Genomic DNA, 25618 nt, shown 5'->3' with positions numbered 1-25618 from the left:
GGGAGCCGTGGGGCAGTGGGGCCCGGGGGCCGGCCGGGGCCCCCTCCTGCCCCACGGTCCCCAGGAGAGGGGCCGGGGCCCCGCCGCGGCTCAGCACTCGGCCTCGGACACGGCGAAGAGGGCACCGTCCTGCTTGCCCACCTCGGCCACGGCGGCGGCCAGCTGCGAGAGGTTGCCGTTGGGGAAGTGCCGTGCCTCCCACAGGTTGAGGATCATGGCCGTGGGGCTGGGCTTGGAGGCATAGAAGCTGAGATGGCTGCGGGGCAGAGGGACGGCGTCAGGGCACGGGGACAGCTCACCGTCGGCATCACCCCGCTCCCAGGGACCCGCAGGGTGCCATGGGTGCAGGATGAGGCCGGACATCCTGCTGTCCCCATCCCCATCCCCACGGCACCTATCGAGATTGAGTTTCTGGGCCAGCGTTCTCCAGTCAGCTCCCCGGGCGCATGGCGTGTCCAGGCTGCTGATGATCTTCTGGCGGATGAGGAAGGGGATCTTGAAGGCACTGGGACCCACCAGGGCCGGGGAGCCCACCTCGCTGTCGGGGACCAGCCAGTCCGAAAACCTCGTGTCCTGCAGGGGACAGCACCGCGGGGGTGAGCTCGTCCCAGGGGTGCCGGGGGGGTTCCCCCCGCCCTGCCCTCACCTTGGCGATGTTGAAGTTGATGGTGAAGCTCTGCCCGTCGCCCTCCACCTGCCAGATCCAGATCTTGCAGGCCAGCTCACACGTGCTGGGGCTGAGGCGCTCCAGGGTGAAGGTGCAGTGCAGGTAGGGCTGCAGCCCGCTCCAGATGTGGTAGAAGGGGATTTCCTGCGGCGGGGCAAGGGCGGTCACGGCAGCGGGGACCCCCCCCCATCCTTCCCTCGGGTGCCAAAACCAGCACATGCCCTCCTGTTCCCCTTACCTGGTAGCTGGCGAGCAGCTTGCTCTTCCAGAGCGAGCTGGGCATGTCGTGGATGGAGAGGCGCAGGTTGTGGTAGCTGTCCTTGAAGTGCAGCACGCGGGGGGCCCCGATCAGCTGCCCCCCCATCTGCTTCTCCAGCTGGATCACCTCCTGGTGGCGTGGGCAGATGTTGGGCAGAGCCCACCCCGCCGTGCACCCCCGGTGTGGGGTACAGACCCCCCCCCCCCCCCAAAATCCCAGCACAGGGCGGGGAGTCCCGGTACCTTGAGCGCATCCTGGGTGTCGCTGAGGCAGTAGACGCGGATGTTGTACTCGAGCGAGGGGCAGGCGGCGGGCGCGAACAGGACCAGCTTGAGGCGCTTGGAGGCCGCCATGCTGAGGGACTCCCCGACCAGGGCGAAGCGCCCCAGCTGCTCCGTGAAGATGTAGCAGGCCTGCGCCTCCAGCTGGCAGTAGTACAGCTCCGTGCACGGCTCCGCGCCCAGCTGCAGCACGTCCTGCGGCACGGGGAGATGCAGCCCCCCCCCGCCAAAAAAAAAAAAAGCCCCCCATGGGGGGAGTTCCTCTCCCCACACCCCTTCACCCCCTTCGGGGCGCTCACCTCCCACGTGCCCTCGCACGACTGCTTCTTCAGCCGGAGGCTCCAGTTCTCAGCGCTGGCCTCCACGCAGTGCCCCATGGCCAGGATGGCGGGGCGGGTGAGGAGGACGCCGGGGGGGGCCGCAGCTGACGATGGGGCTCAGCAGCGTCTGGCAGCCGGCTAGGGGCAGCCTGGGATGGGGAACAGGAGGTTTTGGGGGGGTTGAGCATAGCCAGCACCCCCGCAACCCTGATACCTGGCAGCCCCAGCACCTACCTCACCTCCTCCTGCTTGTGCAGCGTCAGGTAGACCTCGTAGATCTTCCCCCGCGGGATGGCGTCGGGTGGGATCAGCAAGCTGATGCCTGGTGGTGGTGGGGGGGGGGGGGACGGGATGCAGGCAGCAGGCTGAGCCCCCCCATCCCTGCGCCCCGTGGGGCGACGCAGCCGCCGGGCGGCCCCCCCCCAGTGCCCACCATACCTGTGTTGGGGATCATGAGGCGCCCCCCCAAGAAGTTGAAGGTGCCGTAGGCCATGTTGGTGTTGCCGCGGGGCAGGGAGCGGAAATAGCTCTGGGTGGAGAGCCGGGCCACGAAGTCGGCGCCCTCGGCGGCGGGCGAGCTGTGGTGCAGCGTGTGCCGCCCGGCGCCCAGCGGGCTCAGCAGGTGCCCGTTGGGCAGCTGGAGCTTGGCGGGGCCGTCCTGGCGCGGGCACAGCGAGCCCTGGTAGGTCATGGTGGCCGTGCTGAGGTCGGGCTGGATGGTGAGCAGGCTGGGGTTGTCTGCGGCACAGAGCGGGGGCCGTGGCGCTGCCGCCCTCGCGTGGGGGCGCAGCTGTCCCGGGGGCCATGGGGGGCATGACCCCAGCTCCATGGGAAGGACCTGATGGGGCGCAGCCACACACGGGGGCCCAAAGGGTGTTGAGCCCCTTACCCACAGCACAGACCCTACAGGGCCCAAGGAGCACCCAGCTCCAACCCTGTGCCCAGGGACCCTACGGGATGCAGAGCCCGCTATGCACAGCCAGGGGCTCTATGGGATACAAAGCACTGGCCCGCCATCGGAGACCCTATAACAGAGCCCCTGTCCCAGCATCAGGGACCCTATGGGGCACACAGCCGCTTCCCAGAGACCCCACAGGGCACGGTGCTCCTACCCAGGGAGACACGGAGCACACAGTCCCTCCCCAGAGTGCCCCCCCGTGAAACTGCCACCCCAGGGAGCAGGGGACGCCGTGTCCCAGCAGCGTGCAGCTGGCAGCGCGGGCACGCAGCCCTGTCCCCCTCGCTCACCGGCCTTGCTGGGCTTGATGCTGACGGGCTGGAAGCCGGCGGTGAGGATGGAGGAGTCGGCCACGTCGGCGTCCAGGCCCCCCTTCTTGCGGCAGTACACCAGCACGCCCACCAGCAGCAGCAGCACCAGGCACACGGCCACGGCGATCAGCCCCACGTACAGCGCCACGTCCTCAGCACCCTGGGCGGCTGCGCGGGGCAGGGCGTCAGCACTGGGTGCAGCTCCGTGTCCCCGTTCCCCCATCCCTCGGCGTGCCCTCCCCATGGCACTCACCGGGGCTGCAGAGCTCGGAGGTGCAGTTGCGGGTCTCCAGCTCGGCGCCGTGGCACTCCTGGCCCCCGTTGCGCGGTGCAGGCTCCGAGCACTCGCGGCTCCGCCAGTGCGTGCACTCGGTCCCACACACCGACCACTTGCTCCACTCCGACCAGGCTCCGTCCACTGCGGGCACAGCGGGGGTCAGCACCCCGCCGGCACCCCCCCAGCACCCCTTCCCCTGCCCCGGGGCCGGGACAGACAGACAGACACACGGGGGTGGGAGGACGAGACAGTGGGGGGGTGGGCGCGACGATGGGTGCAGTGGGGCGCAGGCGGTGCCGCGGGCACAGCGGGTACCTGGGCAGAGGGTGGTGCAGGCGCTTTTCTGCACGTTTTGGCCCTCACAGAAAGCCCCCCCGTTGAGGGGCGTGGGGTTGGTGCAAGTCCGGCTCCGCTTCTGCCAGCCCCGTCCGCAGCTGGTGCTGCAGCCCGACCACTGCGTCCACGTCGACCAGCCGCCGTTCACTGGGTGGAGAGGGACCCGTCAGCACCCGCCGGGCCGGGGGGATGCCGGGGGACAGGGACAGTGACATCGGGGTGGCACAGCGGGGCGGGGAGCGGCGGGGCCGTACCGTAGACGGTGATGGCGGCGGAGGCGCTGCGGCGGCGGGCCACGATGTTTTTGGCCACGCAGGTGTAGTTGGCGGTGTCGGCCAGGCGGGCTTGCCGCAGCACCAGGCTGTGCTCCGGCGTCACGTAGACGTTGGCGTCCAGCGCCGGGTCCACCAGCTCCTCGTTGCGCAGCCACTCCACCTGTGGGCACGGGGACGTCGCTGGGCGCCCGTTCGGGGAGCACCCACGGCATCCCTGCAAGCAAAGGGCATGCGGTGGCCCCCGACGCCTCGTCCCACGGCTCACCTCGGCGGGGGGGATGCCCTCGGGGGGGCGGCACGGCAGCACGATGCCCTGCTCGATGGAGACCTCCCTGGCCGTCGGCTCCTGCTCGAAGTTCTTGCGCAGATCTGGGGAGGCGCAGCACCCCGTTATAGGGGCCAGCACCCCGCGCCCTGTCCTGCCTGGGGACCCGCCGGGGCGGCCCCGGACACTCACAGGCAATGCGCACAAAGGCCTTCTGGCTCTTGGTGGTGCCGGAGGAGCTCCATGCCACGCACTGGCACCAGTACTCCTCCAGGCCGAAGATCTTCTCCACTTGCTGGCGGGTGATTTCGATGCGCACCTCCATCACGGGCAGCCCTGGGACGGGAGGCAGCACGTGAGCACCGGCCGCCCAGGAAAGCTCCCCACGGGTCCCCAGCCCCGTGCAACCCCCGAGAGGGATGCACGTGGCTCCCCGCGACCACGGCTGCTGCCAGGAGCCACGGTGGCTTGAGGGAAGCGGCGCTGAGCCGGCGCTCACCAGTGCTGCGGTCGGTGCTGTGCTGCGTGACGTGGTCGCCCTGGTGCACCCACTCGCCGTTGCACTTGAAGTAGATCTGGGTGGCGGGGGTGGCCCGGCAGGCCAGGCTCACCGGCTTGTTCTTCACGATGTACACGTCCTCGGGCTCCAGCAGGAAGCGGGGCAGCAGGTCCGGGGACGCGCCGGACACGGGGGTGGCCACGGTCGCGCTCTGCTGAGCACCTGCAGGGACACGGGGACTCGGCCACCTCCGGGGCCACCAGTGACCCCATCATCTCCCCCCGCCGCCAGCACTGCGGCAGCCCCAGCAGCCCCCCCCCCCAGCCCCGCCATCCATCAGCGAGAGGAGCAGCGCGGTGGCTGCGCCCACTGAACCCGCGCCGATCCCTCATGTCCGCACTTAGTGCTAATGAAAAGGAAATGTAGTGTGACCAATAAGGGACATCGCTCACTCCTCCCGGGGCGCTGCAGGCGCCCGCTGCCCCCCTTCCCCTGCACGCCGCAGGGGCCGCATCCTGCCCAGCCGCAGCCCGGCGTGGTGGGAGCCAGCGGGGTGCGCACCCCATTCCCGTGCCATGGGGACACAGCGTAGGGTGACACGGTGGCATGCCACGTCCTGTGTCACTTCCCGGGAGCTTGCACACGCATGGCACACAGGGACTGGCCGTCCCCAGGTGTCCCCAGGGTGGCGAGGGTGGGTTAGGCCATGCAGGTTCATCCCTGGTGGGGCTGAGCATCTCTTGGCTTTGCCTGGGGGCTGTGGCAGCCACCACAAGGACAGGGACTCAGCGGGGACAGCAGCGCTGGGGACATGGCACGTGGTGGTGGCCGTGTCCCCCAGCCCTGCAGGCAGCCGCGTGCCCCCGCAGCCGGCGCCCCCGCTCCTCCCGCCCCACGCAGGCGCCCGCTGTGGAAAGAGTTAATAAAACAGGGCCCTAAATAAGCATTTGATTAACAAACGATAAAATAGCGATTGTGTCACTGAATGAAGCTGTAATTGCTGCTGCTAATTGGCTGGTTAGGATTTAATAAGCAATTAAATGGGATGGAATGCGCAGTAATTAAGTGCCTTCGTTTGGCAACCGCCTGCCGCCCCCCGCGCACCCACCGTGCCCCCAACTCGCCGCCAGGCGCGGGGTCCCCCTGCCCACCCGGGCAGCGCCGCCTGCCCAGCGGGGACACGGGGGACACGGGCATCCCTTGGGCCCTGGCTGACTGTCCTAGGGGGCTCCGTGTCCCGCTGCCCCCCCCGGCTGGATCGGGCCCCTCCGGGCCAGGGAGCGGGCGCTGAGCAAGCCTGGCCGCGGTGCCCAGCGGGACGGGCAAGGTGCGGCAGCTCATTTACACGGCGAAGATAAACGGCCACCATAACGCGCCAGTTATTACCCCATCAGCACTTTTACAATGTCGCTAGCAATTAATTTAATTAAAACCCCTGTCTGGGATATACAGGCATTTCATATTTCACCGGTTTAATGACACCCACCCCCAGCTGCAGCATGGGGGGGTCACGGCACGGACAGGGGCTGAGTGTCCCCCCGCTGCGTGCCGGCGGTGACGCGGGTCACTGCAGCCCCCGTGGCTCACGCCACGGCACCCATGGCGCTGCTGCCTCCTTCCCGTGCACGCTGTGCTGGGGGGGGGGGGGCTGCAACGGCCAGAAAGGCAACCCAGCACCAAGGGCTTTATTTCTGAACTAAGAGGGTTGCTCTGCACAGCAATAAAGCTGCCGGGCTGCGGCTGGCATGCGGGTTAACGGGCTCGCGGCGCTCCAGGGCCCTGCCTCTTAATTACGCGTGGAATGAGCACGGAGGGCGCTGAGCCGGGCGCTGCCCGTCGCGGCCCAGCAGAGCGGTGCAGGGCGGCAGCACCACGGGTAGGTGCAGCATGGACAGGAGCCCCCCCCGGCCCTGCACCCAACGGGGCCACCAGCGCCTTATGGGCAGGGTGGGATGGACGCAGCACAAGGCAGACCCACGGAGCCCCCCCAGAGGGATGCCATCCTGCTGCTGAGCACCATGCTGAGCACCAGTGTGGCTCTGCCATGCTGTGACCCAGTCGAGGCACCGATGGGCTTCGGCCATGGGCAGGGCTGTGGGATGGAGCTGGCCTGGAACCCTGGCAAGGGGGCGGAGGGACCACGGTGTGGGCCCCCCAAACCCCACGGGCACCCCAAGCACGTCGTGGCTCTCTCCTACGCACCACAGGCACCCCGCAGCACGGCCACCCCAAACCCAGCGTGCCCCCCGCGCACACCACGGACACCCGCACGTACTGCGGGCGTCCCACAGACCGCGGGCACCCACCCCACCCGCCGTGGGCGCCCCGTGCAGCGTGGGCACCCCGCAGGCATCGGGCCCCCCACGCGGCGCTGCGCCGGGCTCCCGCACCGCGCGGCCTCTCCGCTCACCTGCCGCTGCGTCGCCATGGAAACAGGCGAGATGCTTATGTCACCTTGGCTAAGGGAGCCGCCTAACTTCGGGAGGATGGGGGACACGGGGACCGGAGGGGGACAGGGGGGTGCTGGTCCTGCTCGCCACGGCCCTGACCAGCCGCTGTCTCGGCAGCGGAACGGGTAATTGGGACGGCGGCGTGCTACCAGCGCCGATAAATCACTGCTGCTAAACCTAGTGCATTAAGCGGGGCTTTATTATCAATTATCCCCCACCCACGTGGGCTAACGAGCGCAGCGGCGGGCCTAACAAAGGGGCAGCGTGCCGGGGAAACTCGGGGTGCTGCGGGGCTGGCCACCCCCTGCCCTCCCAGGGGGACGTGGGCACCCGGCTTTACCCCATCACTGCGTGCTGTCGGCCCCGCCGTGCGCAGCCCCCGCTGCTCCCTGTGCCCCCCCGGGTGCTGCCACCCCCAGGGGCCCCTCCGTGTAGCACCAGAGCCCCCCAGCACCAAGCACTGGGTGCACCGCTGCCACTGGGCAGGGTGAGACTACGGGGTGCCCCAGTGGGGAGGGGACCCCACCAGCACCCATTACACCCCCACCCCGGGGCTGTGCCCCCCACCCCCCAGCCAGGTCCCACTGCTCTTCAAGGGACCGTTCCCGCGCCCAGCACTGGTTCCGAGCTCCCCAGTGGTGCTGAGCGCGGCACGCCGCTGCCTGCTGCGAGGAGACGCGGGGAAGGTCAGCGTGTTCTTGGCGAGGAGAGCCTGCCCGCGGGCGGCCGCAGCAGCGCCGGCCCCGTGCCGCCAGCTCGCCGTGCCACCCCTGTCCCCTGCCCGCAGCCCCGCGGCCACCCCGGCACCGTGTGCAGTGGGGACCTGGGTGCCAGCCCCTGCCTCTGCCGGCTGTGCCCCCCCGGGGACCTCCCCGCATCACCGCGGGCATTGCAGCCGGCAAATTAAATCCCCAGCTGGAGCCCCATAAATCGCGGCCCGCGCCAGGCCTGGCACTCCATTAAAATGAAAGATTTCCTCGCACTTTGCAGGCGCCCGGCCTGCGCCCCGGCAGCAGGTAATTAAAGCAATAATTGCTGCTGATTGCGCCCGCCTAAACGAGGGAAAGGCGGGTGCTGGGGGGTGGAGGACGCCGGTACCGCCGTGCCCAGGAGAGCCTGGGGATGCCAGCCCCGTGCGCCCCACGCAGCCCGGGCACGGGGTCCCCTTTGGCGGGTGCCGAAGTGGCACCGCGCGGAGATGCCAGCCGGGCACCGGTGCCAGCTCCAGCCGGGCAGCGAGCCAGCAGGGTCGGATGCCAAGGCCGGGCGGCGCAGCCCGGCTCCGGGCCAATCTGGTGTGCGGCAAGCCCCGGGCAGCAGGGACGATGGGCACAGGGCGCCAACGCGTCCCCGAGTGCTGCAGGGCACGGCCGTGTGCCATGGGCACGGTGCCACTCCCCGCCCTGACAGCGTGTCCCAGCGTCCCATTGCCTGGCACCACCCCACAGGATGGCCACGTGAGACCCCGGCGTGCGCCCCACGGGTGCCACCCCCACGGGTGCCACCCCCACGGCCATGACCCGTGGCACCGCAGCGGCTGCGTGGGGGCCGCAGGGTGCCCGGCTCCCAGCGAGCGCGTGGCAGTGTCTGGGCGCTGATTAAGCGTGCGGTTGTTATGAATGAATTAGTCAGGCGGGTTTGCATGACAATGGAACTGCCTAATTACGGATTTTAGATGATAACACTCTCCCCATTACATGCAATTAGCATGTGCCAGCGCGGGCACAGCTCCGCGGGCTGCACCCTCGCGCCACCCCAGCGCCCGCCAACGGGGCTGCCGAGGTGCGTGGTCTGAACCATGCCCACGCCTCCAACACGCCGCCCCACGGCCGGGTTTTGGGGACAACGGGGTGCCAGCAAAGCAGCAGGGGGCAGCAGCCTGTCACCTCCCTGCGGACCAGCTCTGGGTGCCACCAGCCCCTGCAGCCAGCGCTGGGAACCCGGGGCACCCCAGAGCCTCCCTCGGCCCCGCTGCACCGTAACACAGAGCTCTGCTCCCAGCCAGCCCCTGGTGCCCACCGAGCCCCCAGCCCCAGCCCCCCGGCAGGACCCGTGCCAAGCCATGCCAGCCCCAACAAGCAGCGGTCGGAGCGCTGCACGGGGAGAGGGGCCCGGTGCGATGCGGTGCCTGGGGGCTGCCCTGGTCCGGGCTGTGGTGGGGTTGGGACCCGGCCCGGGGGAGCCAAGCGGCTTTTCTGGCTCTCCTCTAACTGACAGTGAAGAGCAAACGCTCTGACCGCACTGTGTCCCCGCCGGGAGGAGCGTCAAGGTCACCCTCAGCGCTGGGTCCCCGGCCGCAGCGGGAGGGAACCAGGTGGGGGGCCGGGGAAGGCCCCTCTGGCCACACCACAGTCCCAGGCGCCGGGGTCCTGCCCCATCCCACCCACAGCTCCGTGCCCCACGGCTGTGACCAGCAGCCCCAGCACACCACAACCCTGGAGCAGTCAGGGCTGCCCAGGAGGGGGCTGGAGCCTGAGCCCCCCGCCCATGGCCAGGAGGGGGTCCCAGTGCGCCCTGTCTGGAGCCAGCCCACCCCATCCTGCCGGCGGGCAGACACTCGACCTGCAGGAGCCGACAGCCAGAGCAGTGCTGGCACCGAGGGTGCAGGGCAGGGTGGGACACGCACGGTGCCATCATCCCCGGGGGGCACCGGACCCCAGGTGCACCCACAGCTGCGAGGTGCCGGGGGTGGCTGCGAAGGTGCCCTGCCCCAAGCGGCACCGGCAGCGCCCCGGTCCCCTCCTGCAAGCACCTGCCAGGCTCCGCCAGGTTTGATGTAGTGCCAGCCCCACGTGGCACCGAGCCAGAACAAACAGCCCTGGGCAGGCTGCGTCTGCCGCGCTCGCGCTGACAGCTGGCACGGCAGCTTCCCGGCCGCCCCGCGCACGCCAGCCCTGCCCGGCACCCTGCCCTCCTGCCCGCCCCGGTGCTGAGCCTGCCGTGGGATGCAGCGAGCTGGGGGGGCTGCAAGGATGGGGGTGCAGTGATATGGGGGTGCCCTGTGGAGCCAGGGGGCTCTGGAAGCCGGGTGAAGCTGGCGGCACTCCGTGGCTCAATGCATGGTAAGAGCCGTGCCCCCAGCCCACAGCTGCCCCCAGTCCCTGTGGCCCCAGGGATGTCGGTGTGATGGGGATGTGCCCTGGGGGCAGGGGATGCACTGGGCCTGGATGAATTGGGGGGGTGAGCACCAGCTGCTGTAGATGCGAAGGGGAAGGGGAAAGGGAAGGGTCCTCGGGCAGCGGTGGGCCAGGGTAGCTTCAGGGAAGGATTCTGCCCCCGTGTCCTTGCCACCCACCAGAGCAGCCGCAGAGCGGTGCACCTCTGGCACCTCAGCACCCTGCTGCCCGTGGATCTGCTCCTGCCCATCCCTGCGAGCACCGGGAGCACAGCAAGGTCCGGAGACACCGCTCCACGGCTGCAGGCAGGGCCCCCTGCCCGGACACCTGGGTTCCCCTGTCCTGCACCTGTGCCTCACATCCCTGGGGCAGGGATGCTGTGCCATGCCGTGCCGTGCCGTGCCGGGCTGGAGAAGCACCCAGAGCACCGAGGCCCAGCCCCACCATGTCTGTGCCGAGCGGCGGCCGTGCAGGTGGCTGGGACCGGTCGCGCCGCGGCCGGCTGTGAGCTGCCTGCCAAGCGAGCAGCAGCGGTGGGCGAGCTCCTGCACCGCACTGCCCCGAGCCAGCGCTGGCACCGCCGCCCCCCCGGCTCCGTATTTTTCCCTCCGCACACCCGGCACGGGGCGCACCCACCGTCCTGCCACCCTCCGTCTGTGGGTCACCATGGGGACAGCCGCGCTCCTTGCCCGGCTGGGGGTTGGTGCCCACAGCGCCCTGCGTACGGGGTCCTCAGCACCCACGGGGGCTGCACCCCAAGGACGGCAGCGTGCCACCCACCCTGCTCGGCCCTGCAGCGTCCCTTTGCAGATGGGGCCGTGCTGGGAGCACTGGGCGCTGGGTCCCCATGGTGCCCGGCCAGGAAGGATGCGTGCGGGTAGCACGGGGGCTGCAGCCCCCCCATGCCGTTAGGGTGCGTACCCGCTCAGCCCACCCGGGTGCCACCGTGCCCACCTGGCACATCGAGGCCAGGCGAGGGGACGTCTGCGGTGGTGGCAGAAGGGGTGGTGGCCGGGACCCCAGGTTGCATAGGAGCCCCCCCCAGCCCCGGGGCCCCCACCAGAGCGCACGTCCAGCTCGGGCGCAGCTCCCCTCCCCCTGCTCGGTCCTTTGTCTGCAGCCGCCACTTCCAGGCTAACGTGACACCTGCCAGGAGCCGCCGCCACCACGGGCACCCCCACGCCCACCCCGCAGCCCCCGGCTCGCCGACGGGGGGGGTCCCGGCCCGGCAGCTCCCCCTCCTCCCTCCGCGTCCCGGCCCCGGGGCTGCGGGCACACGGGGCGCACCGGGCTCCACCGGGCTGCACCAGCACCGACGCAGCCCCATGTACCCCGTTCCTTGGCCCCCCAGGTGCCCCCCCATCCCCACCCGGGGGTGACAGCAGCCCTGTCCCCTCCGCCACGGTCCCCCGCGTCCCGCCAGGTGCCGGGGCAGGCAGGGACCCCCCGCGCTGGGCGAGGACCCCCCGCGCGGAGCAGCTCCACTGCGGGCTCCGCGGGGGGCGGGGAGCGGAGCCGAGGGGGCGAGGCGGTTGTGGGGGGGGGACACGCGTGTGCGGCCCCGCGTGGGCGTGGGGAGGGGGCGGCAGTGCCCGGCTCGGGGCAGGGCGCACAGCACCACCCCCGTGCCCGGCCAGCCGGCACCCCGCGGCCAGGCGGTGCCCCGGCGCTCCGCAGCCCGCGGGGGGGGCCGGGAGGCAGCGTGCACCGAGCACGGCACGGCACGGCACGGCACGGCACGGCGGCCGGGGTGGGGGGGGAAGGACCCCCCCTAAGCCCCCAGCACCCCTCACCCGGCCGGGCGCCCACCCCGGGGGGTCCCTCCCGCTGCCCTCCCGGGGATGCTCTCCCGGGGGTGACCTTGCCCGGGGACTCACCGGCGGCGGCCAGGAGGGCAGCGGCGAGCAGGGCGCCGAGCGGTCCCGGCGCGGCGGCGACGACGGCGGCGGCGGCGGCGGCGGAGGAGGCGGCGGGGGCCCGGCGGCGGCGCGGCCGCGCACCCATGGCGCGCCCCGCGGAGCGCTGCGGGCCGAGCGAGCAGGCGGCCGCGCTCCGCGGCGCCCTCAGCGGGCCATGGAGCCCCCGGCCCCGGCCCCGGCCCCGGCCCCGGCCCCGCCGCTGCTGCCGCCCGCGCCGCGCCGCCCCGCACCGCTCCGCCCGGCGCCGCCAATGCGGGGCGGCCGAGCGCGGACCCGCCCGCGGGAGGGACGGCGCAACAGCTGGGCGCGCCCCCGCCGCCGCCGCCGAGCGGGCACGGCCGCCCCCGCCCCGCACCCCGGCACGGCTCGGGCTCGGCACGGCACGGCTCGGCACCCCGCCGTCCGCCCCGTGCGCCGCCCTCCGGCACGGCGCTGCCCGGCCCGGGGACGCACGGGTGGGCTGCAGCCCTCCCCCTGCACCGCACCCCTGCGGGGGACGGCACCCACGGGTGGCACCCACGGGTGCGGCAGCGCTCCCACCGGGGGTGAACTGTGTCCACCGACCCCATCCCTGAACAGTGCCCAGACCCCCCTGTGCCCTCTCCCCCAGCCCCTGCTGCCCCCCGTGATGGGCAGGGGTCCCCCAGCCCACCAGGCACCCCCACGGACACCGGGGTGCGGGGTGTCCCCAGCAAGTGCCGGCTTGCACTTGGAGATGTCACGGATGCGGGGACGCTGTTTAAAGGGAAATGTGCCACCCGTGGGCACCCAGCGGGCAGCGAGGCCCCACCTTGCCGCCTCCCCGCACTTAGGGGTGGCACGGGCACCGGGTGCCATCCAGCCAAGGTCCTCAACCAAGGCTGGTGTTATGCTGCAGTGTGGGCATGGGGCAAGGGGCGGGGAGGCTGCTTTGGAGTGCCCGAGGTGATCCCGAGCCAGCTCCAGTGCTGCTGAGCAGCCCCTGTCCCCGAGCAGCCCCTGTCCCCAGCAGCAGGGGCCGGGCAGGGGGCAGAGCTGGGCAGCAGCTCCGAGCGCCGCGCAGAGTTAATTTCATTAGCAGCTCCAGGAGCAATTAACAATTGCTCTGCTGCCTTCAAGAACTGAGGCAGGTGTGAAGCCAGCGCGGATCTCCAGCCCGCACCGCAGCCTCCACCTGCCCCGGTGCAGGGCCGGCAATGCCGGGCAGAGCCGCAGCCATGGCCAGCACAGCGCAGCGAGGGGCCATGGCACACACCGGGGAACATGGGTGAGATGAGGATCTCATTAAGATCTCCCACAATCGGGATGCTCCCACTGCTGGGGAGCCCCACACCGATACAGCCACGTGCCAGCTGTGTGCACGGGTAGGGATGGAGCTCGAGGGGGTGGCACCCATGGGTGCCTGCTCCCTGCCCACCGTCCTGTGCTGTGTCACCCCTGAGCCCCGGCACATCCCGCATGGGGACCGGTGGGTCTGGCAGAGGCACCCACCAGCCCCCTTGCATGGGCAGGAGCCCCAGCACGGCGTAAACACCCTCCTTCAGGCTGGCTCATTATTACTAATGGCATTCGCATGGAGACAGGATGTTTTTACTCCTCGCCGCTCCATCTGCTCCTGCTGAAGTCACCGCGCCACACGTGAGCTCCCGGGGGCTGCCATGGGAACCGGGACCGGTTCACTTCACAGCGCAGGGACCCCCAGCCCGGGCTCCAGGATCCCCAGCATGGCACTGGGGAGGGACGCGGGGGGTCCGGCTCTGCCCCGTTCCCACGCCACGTGCTGCCCCCATGACGCGCGGTGCCACCTGGGTGCCACGCCGCCACTGGGCTTCGCCGGCCACGTCTCTTCTCACCCTCGATGTCCCTCCTGCGCTGCAGCCCGGCGTGGCAGGGCTGTCACTGGGGAAGCGGCTGGGCGCGCTGACGAGTTAATAGACGCTAATTAATACAGATTGGGGAGATCACTTTCAATTCTGCTCGCTCTCCCTCTTGCCGAGGAAGGAGCCAAGGGGGTGGATGAGCCGGATCCTGCTCCACTGCTGCCAGGGCTGGGCCAGCCTGGCCCATGCTGGTGGGGACACCCGGGCTGTGCCGTGTCCTCCTGGCCGTCGCCATACACCCAGCACAGGGTGCTCAGCACCCAGTGCCACCCCACTGGGCAGCTGGACGGCCGTGTGTCCCACCACCGCTGCACCCCGGGGGGATGCCGGCAACGCTGGCCCCGCCAGGTGCTGTAAATGGGTTATTACTCAGAGTAATTAAGATGGAATTAAAAATTAATTCTGTTCTCCAGCACGCCACGGTCGTGGCTAAGCTGCGTGCTGCAGCCTTTCTGCCAGGGCTTGTGCCCGAAAGCAGCGGGGCTGGGGCAGAGGCAATGTCACCCGGGTGCTGGTGGCACGGCATGGAGTGTCCCCAAGGGGCTCGGCGGGCTGTGGCTGCCACCGGCCACCGCTGCCACCTCGCTGGGGACATCACATCACTGCCCCTCACCACGTGCCACGTGCTGGCCGAGCTGTGGCCGGGCAGAGCCCCTGCCCCTGACCTCCCAACCGGCCCCGGCATCAGTGGGCAAGGCCAGCACCAGGGTTCTCCAAACTCCCATCAAATACTGAAACATGTATTTGAGCTCATGTATAATGGATCGTCCTCGTGCTTCCTCCCCATCCATTTGTGGTATTTAAGGAAGTAGAATATTAAACACCATTGTATTAGCAAAACTGCTGCCTGACTAATTGAGTTACAAAAGGAGAAGTGCTGACGAATAAACAGTGCATAATGTGTGGCTCCGGTGAGCAGGATGTGGCCACGCACCGGGTGAGCAGGATGTGGCCACCGCACCGGCACCGGCTGTGCCTGGGCTGCACAGGTGCTGGGGGCCGGGATGGGCAGGCACCGGTGCTGCTGGCCCCGACAGCAGAGCCGTGGTGTGAGAAACGTGTGGCATGCGGGGCTGGGACACGTGCCAGGGCACGGGATGTCCCGGGCCTCATCCTGCACAGGGGGGATGCTCGGAAGCAGAGCCAAGGGCCTGGGTGCGAATGCAGCCACACAAGGAACAGAAAGATTATGAAAATGAAAAGTAAATAAATATGGATGTTGAGGACCTAATTCTGATAAGAGGATTTTCAAAATTAGCCATTTGCAGGAGTAGATTAACTGCATCTAATGCTGGGGGTGGGAAGGGCTCTATTAAGACACAGCAAACCCTGGCCCGGCCCTCCCCACGCAGCCTCCAGCGCTCGCAGCAGTGCTCGGTGCTTTTAGGGAGGCAGATCTGTTGTGCTGGAGAGCAGCGGGCTCTGACACCAGCCTGGGGCACGGCACCGGTGCTGTCCCTCGCGCCCTTCCCAGCCCTGAAGGGTCCCGGTGATGGGGTGTCATCACGCTGGGACCTCCCTGGCCAGCACCCGGGGACCCCGCTACGGGACTGGACGGGGAGGAGAGGAGCAGGGGGGAGCAGGCAGCAAACCCACCGGCTTGGGCACTGTGTTAAAGCCACCACAGTGGGCACCCCAACTGGAGCGGGTGCCGATGCCCCCGGCACCGCTGTAGGTCCCGTGTGCGGGGCTGGGGGCACCTCTGTGCTCGGTGGGCAGGAGCGGGAGGCTGCCAGGGCTCGCAGAGGCTTTCCGCATCCTCCGTCTTGGATTTTCTATCCAGGCAGCCAAGCAGAAATCTCATTACAGCCCGGCACAAAGGCAGCGTCCCCGAGCGTGGCTGGGAGCTGGCGCAGCCTGGGGCGGGCACGGCCACGAGGGTGTCCAGGAGTGTGGGAAGGGGCCGTGCCCTCCCTGCACCCCTCTGCAGTGCCCCACAGCCCCCTGTAGGGTTCTGTTCCCCCAGATGCCCCCCAGCCCCTGCCCCAGCCCTGGCCACTGCCTACAGATGTGGCTCCTGCTTGCCCCAGGCCCCCCTGAGCCCCCGAGTGCCTGCCAGCCCTATGGGGTCAGCTGCAGGTCCGAGTTTGGTGCTGGTCCCATGGGGCCTCCAGGGGATGTGTGGGGCTGTGAGCATGCAGGCGGGGCTGGGTGCAGCCACCCCGGGTGCCGTGCGCTCCCACAGCAGCAGCAGCAGCCGCCAATTAATTAGCAGGGCAGTGGGAGAGCAGCCGGAGCCGCTCTGGGATCGATGGGCGCATCGATCCCCCAACCCTCCCAGCGGGGCAGGGGGCACGGGCTGCAGCAGCAGCAGCCCCATGCAAGGGGGCATCGGGGGGCACAGCGGGGCGCGAAGCCAGCCGGGAAAGGACAGGCACACGCGGTGCCACCGCCGCCACCCCAGGGAGAGCGACCGGTGCCGTGCAGCGGGGATGTGGCAGTGCTAATGGAGCCCCCCCCCGCCTCTGGGCTGCTCGGAGGCATTTACGTCAAGGGGAGATGCAGGCTGCTCGCTGCGAGCCGGGGGCCAGCCAGCTGGGGGGCACCGAGGTCACTGCTTGAGCACAGGGGAGCAAAGCCCAAAGCCCTGGTGGCCAGGTGCAGGGCAGGGTGGCGGGGCACCACCTGTAGCCAGCCAGAGTGCCACGTCACGGCGATGTCTGCAGGCCCCCGGGCACGAGGCTCCTGTCCCCATCCCCGTCCCTGTCCCCATCCCACCCGCCAGCTCCCCCCGCCTGCCTCTGCCAAGCGGGGAAGTGCCAGCCCGTCCCCGCGGGGAAGGACAGTGCTCAGCCGTGTTGCAGGAGCGTGGTTGCCACCGTCACGCAGATGAGAAGTGACAGCGAGGGACCCTGCTCAGGTACAGGATCCCTGCAGCGCAGGGCAGGAGATGCTGTCCCCCTCTGCCCTGCCTCCGCCAGCGGGGACAGTCCTGCAGGCGCTTAACCCCTTCCCACCACGCAAACCCCACTGCACAAGCCCTACTATACAAACCCCCTACTTGCAAACCCCGCTACCGGAGGGGAGCGGCCCCAGCACCGCCGTGCCCACCCGCCCCATGCTGCAGGATGGGGCCGAGCCCAGGAGCACCACACGGGGCTGCAGCCCCCCTGCTGCCCCCCCGCTCTGCCCCACCACGTGCGGGATGCTGAGCGAGGAGGGGTCCGCGGGCCCCTCTCCTCCCGCTGCTCCCGCACCGAACGCGGTCTCCGGGGACGTTGTCATGGGAACGGCGCCGTGGTACCCCTCCTCGCGGGGACCCCCACCGCGTGCCGCGATGCTCCTGATGGGAAGGCGAGCTCAGCCTGTGCCCACACCGGGATGGGGCACGGGGGGTGATGGTCCCCCATGGGACGCAGCCCCCTGGAGGTGCTCGGGGGCTGCTGGCAGCACCCAGAGGCCCCCTGCATGCCCACACCCCCCTCCTGGAGGAGCCCAGGGTGGCCCTGTGGTCCCTCGGGCAGGCGATGGGGCAGGGAGGTGGGCGCGGGCCCCCCGTGGCCGTGGCGTGGCACAGCCCCAGCGCCGCAGCCGCGCCGCCTGCCCACTCCCACGGTGAGCCAGCGCCGCTGTTCTTCCCCGGCCCACGCGCCCGCCACGCAGCCAGCAGCTCCTTCCCCGCTTTCTTTGGGGGATTTTAACCCTGCGGCGCCCGTGCCGACAGAGGCAGCGGGATGGGTGCCCGTGCGGCTGCGTGCCGGGATGCCCAGCGCAGGGCAGGCTCTGTCCTTGCTGCCAGCGCGGTGGCGCAGGGCGAGGAGGGCTGGCAGCTTGCCCAGCGCCCGGCCCCGGCTGCGTGCCAGCTGCCGGCAAGGTGACCCCAGCACCGCCGAGCCACGCTGCGTGCCCGGAGAGGGGCACGTGGGCACCTGCCCCCTGCCAGCCCAGCACCGTACTTCCATCACCATCCCTGCTGGGCCCCACACCTCCTCTGGCCCCATACCCTGTGGGTCCCACAACATGTGCCCCCGTCCCTGTTGGGCCCCACCGCACCCTGACCCTGTATCTCCTGCCCTACTGCCCACCACAGCTCCCCTCGTCCTTGCTGCCCCCCCAGCTTCAGCATCATCCGTGTCCCCCCCCCCCGCGCAGCCTTGCTGTCTGTCTGCTGCCATCTGCCTCTCCCTTTTGATCAGTATTAATTTTTAATTATGATTATTGACAGGGCTGCCAGCTTGGCTGGCACACGGGCCAGCTGCCCGGCGTGACCCTGGCTGGGGACAGCCCTGGCACTGCCACGCTCTCCAGGTGGTCCATGATAGCACCTACCCGGGGGGTGCTGAGCACCCCCCACCCCGATGGGCTTTCCGTGCCCCCACAGGCAGGCACCTGGTGGGCAGGAGCAGAGGATGGAGCCCATCGTGCCCCCAAAGGGTGGGCACCTCCGGTCCCCAGCCTCAGGGCTGCTGGGAGCCCACAAAGCCACAGAGAGAAACAGCTCCCTTATTTTTCTGATCAAACCAAGCCCTCCCTACGGCTGCGTGCAGGTGGCAGTAACCCAGCCCCTGCCACCACCCAGCCAAGGCCACCAGCGCGGTGTGGCGGGGGGCACCCCAAGGGCACGGCCCCCTCGCTGTCCCCAGCGCAGGGCCGAGGGGATGGGGACAGGAGCCCAGCACAGCCCGCAGGAGGCTGGGGGACACGGGGGGGTCCTGGCACACCCTGGGTGGGGGGCGCTGGGGCTCAGCCCCATAGCGAGGCGGGGGGCTGCAGGGGTGGCCATGCCGGGCAGCAGCCCCTAGCCCCAATTCAGGCAGCCGCTGCTGGGCGAGGAGGGGGGGGCACAAACAAAGGCACCTGGCGGTGCGTTATCGGGGGGTCCCGGCTCTGCCGCCCCCCGCAGGCAGGGCAGGGCTGGGCTGACCCCCCCAGGCAGGGCGTGCTGCTGGCCCCGGCGTGCCGGAGCTGGCCAAGGCCGGGCGAGCGGCACCACCGCGTGGCCAGCGGCCGGCAGTGCAGCAGGAGGAGCAGGGCTGCTCCCTCCAGACCCCCCCCCCCCCCCCCATGTCCCCTCCTCAGTCCCCATAGCCCCCTTTCGGATGATCCTACCCGGTCCCGGGCACTCAGCCAGGGGACACGCAGCATCCCAAACCCCGACAGTGCCAGCTCTGTGCTCCCAGCCCCGCTCACCCAGCGGGAGGGGCGCAGGATGAGGCCGTGCACCTTCCCCATCTCAGGGGACCCCCCCCCCCAAAAAAAAAAAAGAAAAAACAACAAGACCCTCGTGCCCAGCACACACACACGGAGCCGGCTGAGCTGCAGCCATTCATTGTGGGGTCGGACGGGGGGCCCCGCTCCCCCCGCAGTCACACCACGAACTTGTTCTTGGTCAGGGAGCCGCTCTTGGTGGCCGTGTCCGCGTGGGCCTGGTAGCCGATGGCCACCTTCTGCGACAGGCCCAGGTGCTCCTTGTAGACACGCCTGCAGGAGAGAGGGGGCTGCAGGGCCGGGGCAGCATCGCTCCTGCCCGGGGACAGGACGGGACACCCAAATCACCAGCCCCTGCCCCAGAGAACGAGCTCAGGGCAAACACCGGGGTGACATCCCCACCACTGTGGGGCCGGCTGGGACCAGGAGCCCGCTCCCCCCTGTGTTACCCACACGTTACCCGATGTGGGTGACCCCTTCCCGGTTCTCCGCCTCCCGGGTCCAGATGGCGATCTTGTCCCCCTTGGCGCGGATGTTGATGACGGCCCCGCACACCTCGTCGCTGTACTCGTCAAACATCTCCCCGATGAGGCACAGGAGCTGCACGGAGGAAAAGAGGAGCCTGGGGTGATCCTGCCAGGGCTCGGAGCCACATCAGGGGGTGACACCACCACCCTGACCCCACGGGCGGGCTCGGGGCCGCGCTCACCGTCTCCAGCCAGAAGCGGTCCAGCTCTGTGTGCCTCTGCTGCTTGGCCAGGGTGATGAGCCAGCGCCCGCCGCGCTTGTTCTGGCTGTCCTCCCACATGGGCTCGATGCCATCCTGGGGACGGGGACAGGCAGGGGGACGCTCAGGCACCTCCAGCACACGGCCGCAGCCGGCTCAGGGTCCGGCTCCCCCCCGCCAGCCCCCAGCACTGGGGTGCCACAGCACGGGGGTGTCGCACCTTGAAGAGGGAGTAGTCGCAGCCCGAGGTGAGCTTGCTGGCCAGCTGGATGTGGCTGTACAGGCTGCAGCAGGGGGGGCGAGACAAGAGGCAGTGAGGAGCGGTGCCCTGGGGAACCCCCCCAGAGGGTCCCGTCGCCCCCCCCGCCCAGCAGGCACTCACGCCCAGAAGTCCTCCACCGTGCTGAACTTGGTGACCAGGCGCAGGTTGGCCTGCCACATCTTGCTTTTGTCGTTCTTGAAGAACCACAGCGCCCACCTGGGGAGGGAAGGGGGGCATCAGCTAGGCTGAATCCCCCCCACACCCCCCTCCTGGTGCTGGGGGAGGCTCCCCGCAACCAGACCCCCTGTACCTGTTCTGCAGGGGGTGCTTGCCCAGGCTCTCTGCCAGGAGCACCTCTTGCTGCTGGACCCTCCGCCGCCGCCGCTCCTCTTGCCTCCTCTGGGGAAGCAGGGACAGCCCCAGGAGCCCCATGGCCACCCCAGTAGGGCACACGGGGCCCCCACCCCACAGCCCCAAGGGGACAGCAGGGCTGCCCAGGCCCCGCTGCTGGTCCCAGCCCTTCTAGGGGCTGAGCAGGGCCAGGAGAGGACTCACCTGCTCCCCTGAAGCCATGGTGGCCAGCATAGCCCTATGGCTGCCCCCAGGATTTTTAAGGGCTCACAGCTGGGCGGGACGAGGCGGGTGCCCCACTGCAGCTGCGGAGGGGTGGGGGGCCTGGGAGGGGGCAAGGCGGGGGCTGGGGCAGGAGGAGGTGGGGGATTGGGGCAGGGGGTGAGGTGCGATGGGGCCGGGTGGGACAGGGATGGGGTCGGGATGGGATCAGATCTGGATGGGATGGGGTCAGGGTGGGACAGGGATGGGGTGGGGCAGGGTGGAAAGAGCATGTGATGGGGAAGGAGTGGGATGAGGAGTGGATGGGGGAATGGGGTGGTGTAGGGACCGGGTGGGATGTGGAGGGAATGGGATGGGGATGGGATGGGGACAGGTTGTGGTGGGGAGGGGATGGGATCGGGAAGAGATGGGACGGGGATGGGGTGGGATGGGGACGGGGTGCTATGGGCACAGCGTGGGATGGGATCGGGACGCCCGGGGACGGGGTGGAGGTGCGGTGTGACGGGACAGTCCGGGGGTGCCGAGCCTGTGTGGGGCAGCATCCCGCGGGGCGCAGCTCCCCTGCGGCGAGCCGGGACAGCGCGGTGCCAAGGTGTGCTGAGCTGAGCCGAGCCGAGCCGAGCCGAGCCGGGGGGACCTGCTCCGGCTGGGGGGCGGCCGGGCACGGCTCTGCCCGGGCTGGGCACGGCTCGGAACGGCTCTGCCAGGACTCGGCACGGCTGGGCACGGCTCGGTACGGCTCGGCACGGCTCGGCACAGCTTTGCCCGCACTCAGCACGGCTGTGCACAGCTCGGCACGGTTCAGCACGGCTCTGCCCGGCTCGGCACGGCTCTGCCCGGTCCCGGCCCGGCTCGGCACGGTCCCCCCCTCGCATCTCATCGCGGCGCGGCCCCGGCACAGCCGCACTGAGCCCGCCCCGCCGCAGCCCGGCCCGGCTCGGCCCGGCCCGCTCCGCGCCCCTCCCGTCCCCGCCGCCACCGAACCAGGTCGGGCGGCGCGGCGGGGCCCGGGGGGGGGGCGGCGGGGCCCCGGGGTGGGGGGGTGGCGGGGCCGGGGCGGGGCCGGGCCGGGCCCGGAGGGCGCGGGGATGCGGCGGGGGGGGCGCGGGGCCGGGGTGAAGCCGTGCGGGCTCTCCCCGCAGAGCCGCCATGGAGGTGTTCATGAAGGGCTTGTCCAAGGCCAAGGAGGGGGTGGTCGCCGCCGCCGAGAAGACCAAGCAGGGGGTGGCCGAGGCCGCCGAGAAGACCAAGGAGGGGGTCCTCTATGTCGGTAAGGGCCTGCCCCCCTTCCTCGCCCCCCGCCCCCCCCCCCCGCGCCTGCCCTTGCATCCTCCTGCGTTTGCCCTTGCAGCCTCCTGCCCATCCCCCTGCTGTCCCCGCTTGTCCCCGTGCGCCCCCCCCCCCCCCCCCCCCGCCCGGTGTCCCCCGCAGCCCCTGGCCCAGCCCCGGGGGTGTGCGGGGTGCAGGGGACGGGACCCCCGCGGCTGGGACCCCTGAGCCCCCTCCCCCCCCCAGCGCTGCGACCCGCAGGGGCCCTGCCGGGGATGCTCCGGGGCAAAGGGGTGCTGGTGGTCGGGCCCTGCCTCTGGTGCTGGTGTGCCGGGGTCTGGGGACCCCCCTGCTGGGAGGTGGCCGGCTCTGGGCTGCTCAGGACCCGGGGCAGCGCTGGCTGCTCCGTCCCGCTCCGTCCCGCCAGCAGCGCTGTGTGGCGGGGGGCTGGAGCGGTGCTGAGCCGTGCCTCGGGCTGGCAGGGCAGCAGGGGCTCATCCTGCCCAGGGTGCGTGCCCCGGTGGGGGGTCCGGAGCTCTGGAGCACCCCCGAGGCCCCGTCCTGCAGGAGGTGCCCGCGCTGTGCTGGCCTCAGCTCCGGGCACCGACCCCAGCTCCCACGGGACGCCTCATGCTGCGGCACGGCCTCGGTCCTGCCCGGTGTGTGGTGGTGCTGGTCCTGTGCTGCCCCGACCCGGGTCTCCTGCAGGGACTGGAGCAGCCTTGTAGGGTGCTGGGCTCAGCCCCCGGCTGTCCCACCTGGGGTGCGGGCAGGATGCGGCCCTGGCTCATGGAGCACTACCAGGGCCCCGGGCACGGTGCGGTGCGTGGGGCTCTCTAACCCCATCTCTCTCTGTTTCTACCCCCAGGGAGCAAAACCCAAGGCGTGGTGCAAGGCGTCACCTCAGGTACGGCCCCTCTGGCTCCCTTCTGTCCCCAGGACTATGGCCCTGCTAACGAGATCAGGGGCTAATTGAGGGGCTGATGTCACCCGGCTAAAGCCTCTTATATAACAGGGCCCGCAACAAAGGATTTGCGGCGCTGCTCGCGCTCCGTGCCCAGCTGCAGAGCGCCGTCCCGGCCCCCTCCCCTCCCCAGCGCCTGGGCACGCAGGCGGGAAGGGCCTGATCCTGCCCAGCGCCTCCCTGCGCCACGGCCAGGCCCCTCTCCTGGCACAGGGGGGGGCACTGACGCGCGCCCCCGCCTCTTGCAGTGGCTGAGAAGGCGAAGGAGCAGGCGTCCCAGCTGGGCGAAGCCGCCTTCTCGGGTGCCGGCAACATCGCGGCGGCCACCGGGCTGGTGAAGAAGGAGGAGTTCCCTGCGGACCTCAAGGTGAGCCCCCCACCCTCCGGCACTGCTGTGCCCGCAGCGGGGCTGCCACGGCCCCCGGCCCAGCAGAGAGCCCCCTGGCCATCCCCAGCCCCGCAGGATGGATGCGGTGGCACCCCCAGCGCCTCGCCGGAGGGTCCGCAGCTGAGCGTGCCTGGGGCTGGCGGGGGGGGACACAGATGCCACTGCCCCCAGTGTGATGGATACGTGCACCGCGGACGTGTGCGTGCGTGGGGTCCCGCATGGCGGCAGGCGGCGCGGGGCCGGCGTTGCAGCGGTGACCTGACAGCTGCAGGAGCGCGGGGCTGGGAGGGGCGGCGGGTTTTTTGCATCTCGCCGCCCCGATGAGCCGCTCGCTTCCAGCTTAGCCCAAAATAGCATCAGCTGAAGAAATGAGGCCACAGCAGGCACTGCCGCTGCGCTGGGGGGATCGGCCACCCTCCTTGCTTCTTGCCGGCCGCTCTGCCAGCACCGGGGAGGGGTTCCCGGCACCACCCTGCCCTGCTGGGGACGCAGGATGCTCCCACAGCCCTGCCAGAGCCCAAAGGGGCCATATGGTGCCAGCACACGTCATCCATCCAGGGATGAGGCTGGGAGCACTGCAGGGCCACACACACCCGGGCCCTGCTCCCACAGCCCCTTTGCCTGTCACCTCCCGGCTAGGTGTGCTGCTATGAGTGCAGGGTGCCCTCCAGCCCCCCACACCCTGCCCCATACCACACCATCCTGTCTTGATCCCACTCCCCTGGTGCCCACAACTGGAGCTCCCAGCATCACGGGTGCATGGCTGGTCTCCGCCAGGTCCCCCGGGTCTGGCAGGGGCGGGGAGGGTGCGTGGGTGACACGTGGGGGGCTGTTTGTGTGGGACTGACCATCCTGCTTCGCCCCCAGCCAGAGGAGGTGGCCCAGGAGGCTGTGGAGGAGCCGCTGGTCGAGCCGCTGCTGGAGCCGGAGGGGGAGAACTACGAGGAGCCCCCGCAGGTGAGGGGCCGGGGTGGCACTGCGGGTGGCGTGGCTGCGCTAAGCCCTGCAGCCTCGAGGGCAGGCTGGTGTGGGGCTGGGGGGCACAGGGGCTCCGTGCCCCAGGCGGACTCTCTCACAGGCTTTTTCTTTGCCCATCCTGCAGGAGGAATACCAGGAATACGAGCCAGAGGCATAATGGACCCCCGTCCTTGCCTCTTCCACCAGCAGCACAACGAACCGCCGGTAGCCCCCTGCTCCTCCCCAGCCTGCCCCAGCCGGTGCCCGCGTGCCGGGGAGGAGCAGGGGTGCCCCTGCCCCGTTCGCTCACAAGTTCTTCCTCCAGTTCCGTTCCAAGGGACCGTGTCCGTGTCTCCGTATCGTGTCTAGCAGTGAGAAACCCGCTGTGTCCAAGCCCCGGAGCCCTGGCGTGTGCCCGAGCCGTGGGCGCTGCTCGCAGGGGCCGGTGTGCGTGCGTGTGTGCGTGTGTCTGCCAAGCCCGGGTTTATCGCTCTGTGTCCCTCCCAGCGCCATAAACCCGGCTGCTCCCGGTGTGTCCGTGTCTGTACAAAGCATGTTTACCTGCTCGCGGGCTGCTGTACATTCCGCTTGCACGCGTGTCCCTGTGGTTCTGCTCTGGTTGTCGTGGAACTATTTTTTTTTTATATATATATCTCTGTCTATGGGTGGACGGGTCTTTTGCCTTTGTGAGCCCTCGGCGCCCAAGCCCGCTCCCCAGCCTGCTGGGTGGTGACGGTGCCCGCGCCCCCCCCCCGAGGTCCCGTAGGGCCGACGCTGTGTTGTGACGTGGCATGGATATCCCCTCGCCCCCGTCGCTGGATGTGCAATACGAGGGCAGCTGCCAGTGACACAGCTGCCCCCGTGTCCATGAATAAAGCCAACTCTTGTCTGTAGCCCCCTGGTCCTGGTTGTGGGGTCCCTGGGGAGAGCGGCTGCCCCCACTCCCTGGTGGCAGGGCTGGCCAGGCCTGGCGGGTTTGAGGGAGGAGAGTTGAGGGGCTGGGGCAGGCTGTGGGAGCAGGTCCTCGTGAAGACAAAACTCCTGCCTGTGTGCTTGCTGCTGCTCTGGCAGCAGGCGGCACGCTCTGGCTGAGCCTGGGGTGCTGGCAGCATCCCCGTGCTGGCTGCAGTGCTTTGTGAATGGAGGGGACCTTTGGGGCTGAGGACCTTAAGCCAGGAGGAGGACGGACACGGTCCTGGCCTCAAGCACTGGTTCCCTTCCAGTTCTGGCCCCGGGCACTGCCAGCAGACACAGGCTGTGCTAGCAAAGGGGGTTCAGGTGCTGGGCACAGGTTTCCTGCAGGCTCACGCCTACCCAGAGCAGCAGGATGTGCAGTAAGGTGCCTTCTGGACAGGCACCCCAATCCTTGTGCTGGGAGCATGCAGCAAAGGGGAACCTCTCCTCTGCTGTCCCTCACCTTCCTACGTGACCCTGCTCCCCTCGGGGTGCTGGGGACGTGCCTGGTACCGTGGCTCCCGGCTGCAGCGTGACCATTGCAGGGCAGGTTGCTGCCACACACCGCCCAGAGCCGCCCACTG

General features: G+C 70.0%; 3 protein-coding genes across 5 annotated transcripts; 1 reads left to right on the top strand and 2 right to left on the bottom strand.

The window, feature by feature from the left end:
- Nucleotides 1-90: 90 nt before the first annotated feature.
- On the bottom strand, nt 91-12018 carry UNC5A (unc-5 netrin receptor A). Its single transcript, XM_035559757.1, is given in 17 exon segments — nt 91-256; nt 395-573; nt 647-811; nt 906-1055; nt 1169-1402; nt 1507-1623; nt 1625-1676; nt 1762-1849; nt 1966-2265; nt 2776-2964; nt 3050-3214; nt 3389-3556; nt 3664-3844; nt 3950-4053; nt 4142-4285; nt 4449-4670; nt 11892-12018. Coding segments are annotated over 17 exon segments (2751 nt in total).
- Nucleotides 12019-19098: 7080 nt separating this feature from the next.
- Nucleotides 19099-20502, bottom strand: EIF4E1B (eukaryotic translation initiation factor 4E family member 1B). Its single transcript, XM_035559754.1, has 7 exons — nt 20485-20502; nt 20240-20328; nt 20050-20145; nt 19888-19951; nt 19650-19763; nt 19401-19540; nt 19099-19213 (listed from the first exon to the last, which is right to left on the bottom strand). Exons 1-7 carry the CDS (start codon nt 20500-20502, stop codon nt 19099-19101), a joined length of 636 nt encoding a protein of 211 aa, XP_035415647.1.
- A 1149-nt stretch (nt 20503-21651) lies between these two features.
- SNCB (synuclein beta) lies at nt 21652-24258 on the top strand. Of its 3 annotated transcripts, XM_035559797.1 has the most exons (5): nt 21652-21772; nt 22640-22678; nt 22984-23102; nt 23991-24080; nt 24226-24258. In XM_035559797.1, the coding sequence occupies exons 1-5, from the start codon at nt 21652-21654 to the stop codon at nt 24256-24258; spliced, it is 402 nt and encodes a 133-aa protein (XP_035415690.1). The 3 variants fall into 3 exon arrangements, with proteins under 3 accessions (XP_035415690.1, XP_035415691.1, XP_035415692.1); XM_035559798.1 differs by lacking the exon at nt 22640-22678; XM_035559799.1 differs by lacking the exon at nt 23991-24080.
- Nucleotides 24259-25618: the final 1360 nt, after the last annotated feature.

The sequence above is a fragment of the Cygnus atratus genome, chromosome 14 (genome assembly GCF_013377495.2).
Source record: "Cygnus atratus isolate AKBS03 ecotype Queensland, Australia chromosome 14, CAtr_DNAZoo_HiC_assembly, whole genome shotgun sequence".
NCBI lineage: Eukaryota > Metazoa > Chordata > Aves > Anseriformes > Anatidae > Cygnus > Cygnus atratus.
The sequence above is the reverse complement of the archived record's forward strand: the minus strand, read 5'-3'. Positions and strand labels throughout refer to the sequence as shown.

Bases quoted from the DNA above. Each gene is read 5' to 3' on its own strand.
- EIF4E1B (XM_035559754.1), bottom strand. The intron at 19,952-20,049 runs GTGAGTGCCTGC...CCCCTGCTGCAG, and splicing joins ACGGTGGAGGACTTCTGGGC to CCTGTACAGCCACATCCAGC. The intron at 19,214-19,400 runs GTAACGTGTGGG...TCTCTCCTGCAG, and splicing joins GAAGGGGTCACCCACATCGG to GCGTGTCTACAAGGAGCACC.
- SNCB (XM_035559797.1), top strand. From the start codon at position 21,652: ATGGAGGTGTTCATGAAGGGCTTGTCCAAGGCCAAGGAGGGGGTGGTC. The intron at 22,679-22,983 runs GTACGGCCCCTC...CGCCTCTTGCAG, and splicing joins GGTGCAAGGCGTCACCTCAG to TGGCTGAGAAGGCGAAGGAG. The intron at 23,103-23,990 runs GTGAGCCCCCCA...CTTCGCCCCCAG, and splicing joins AGTTCCCTGCGGACCTCAAG to CCAGAGGAGGTGGCCCAGGA.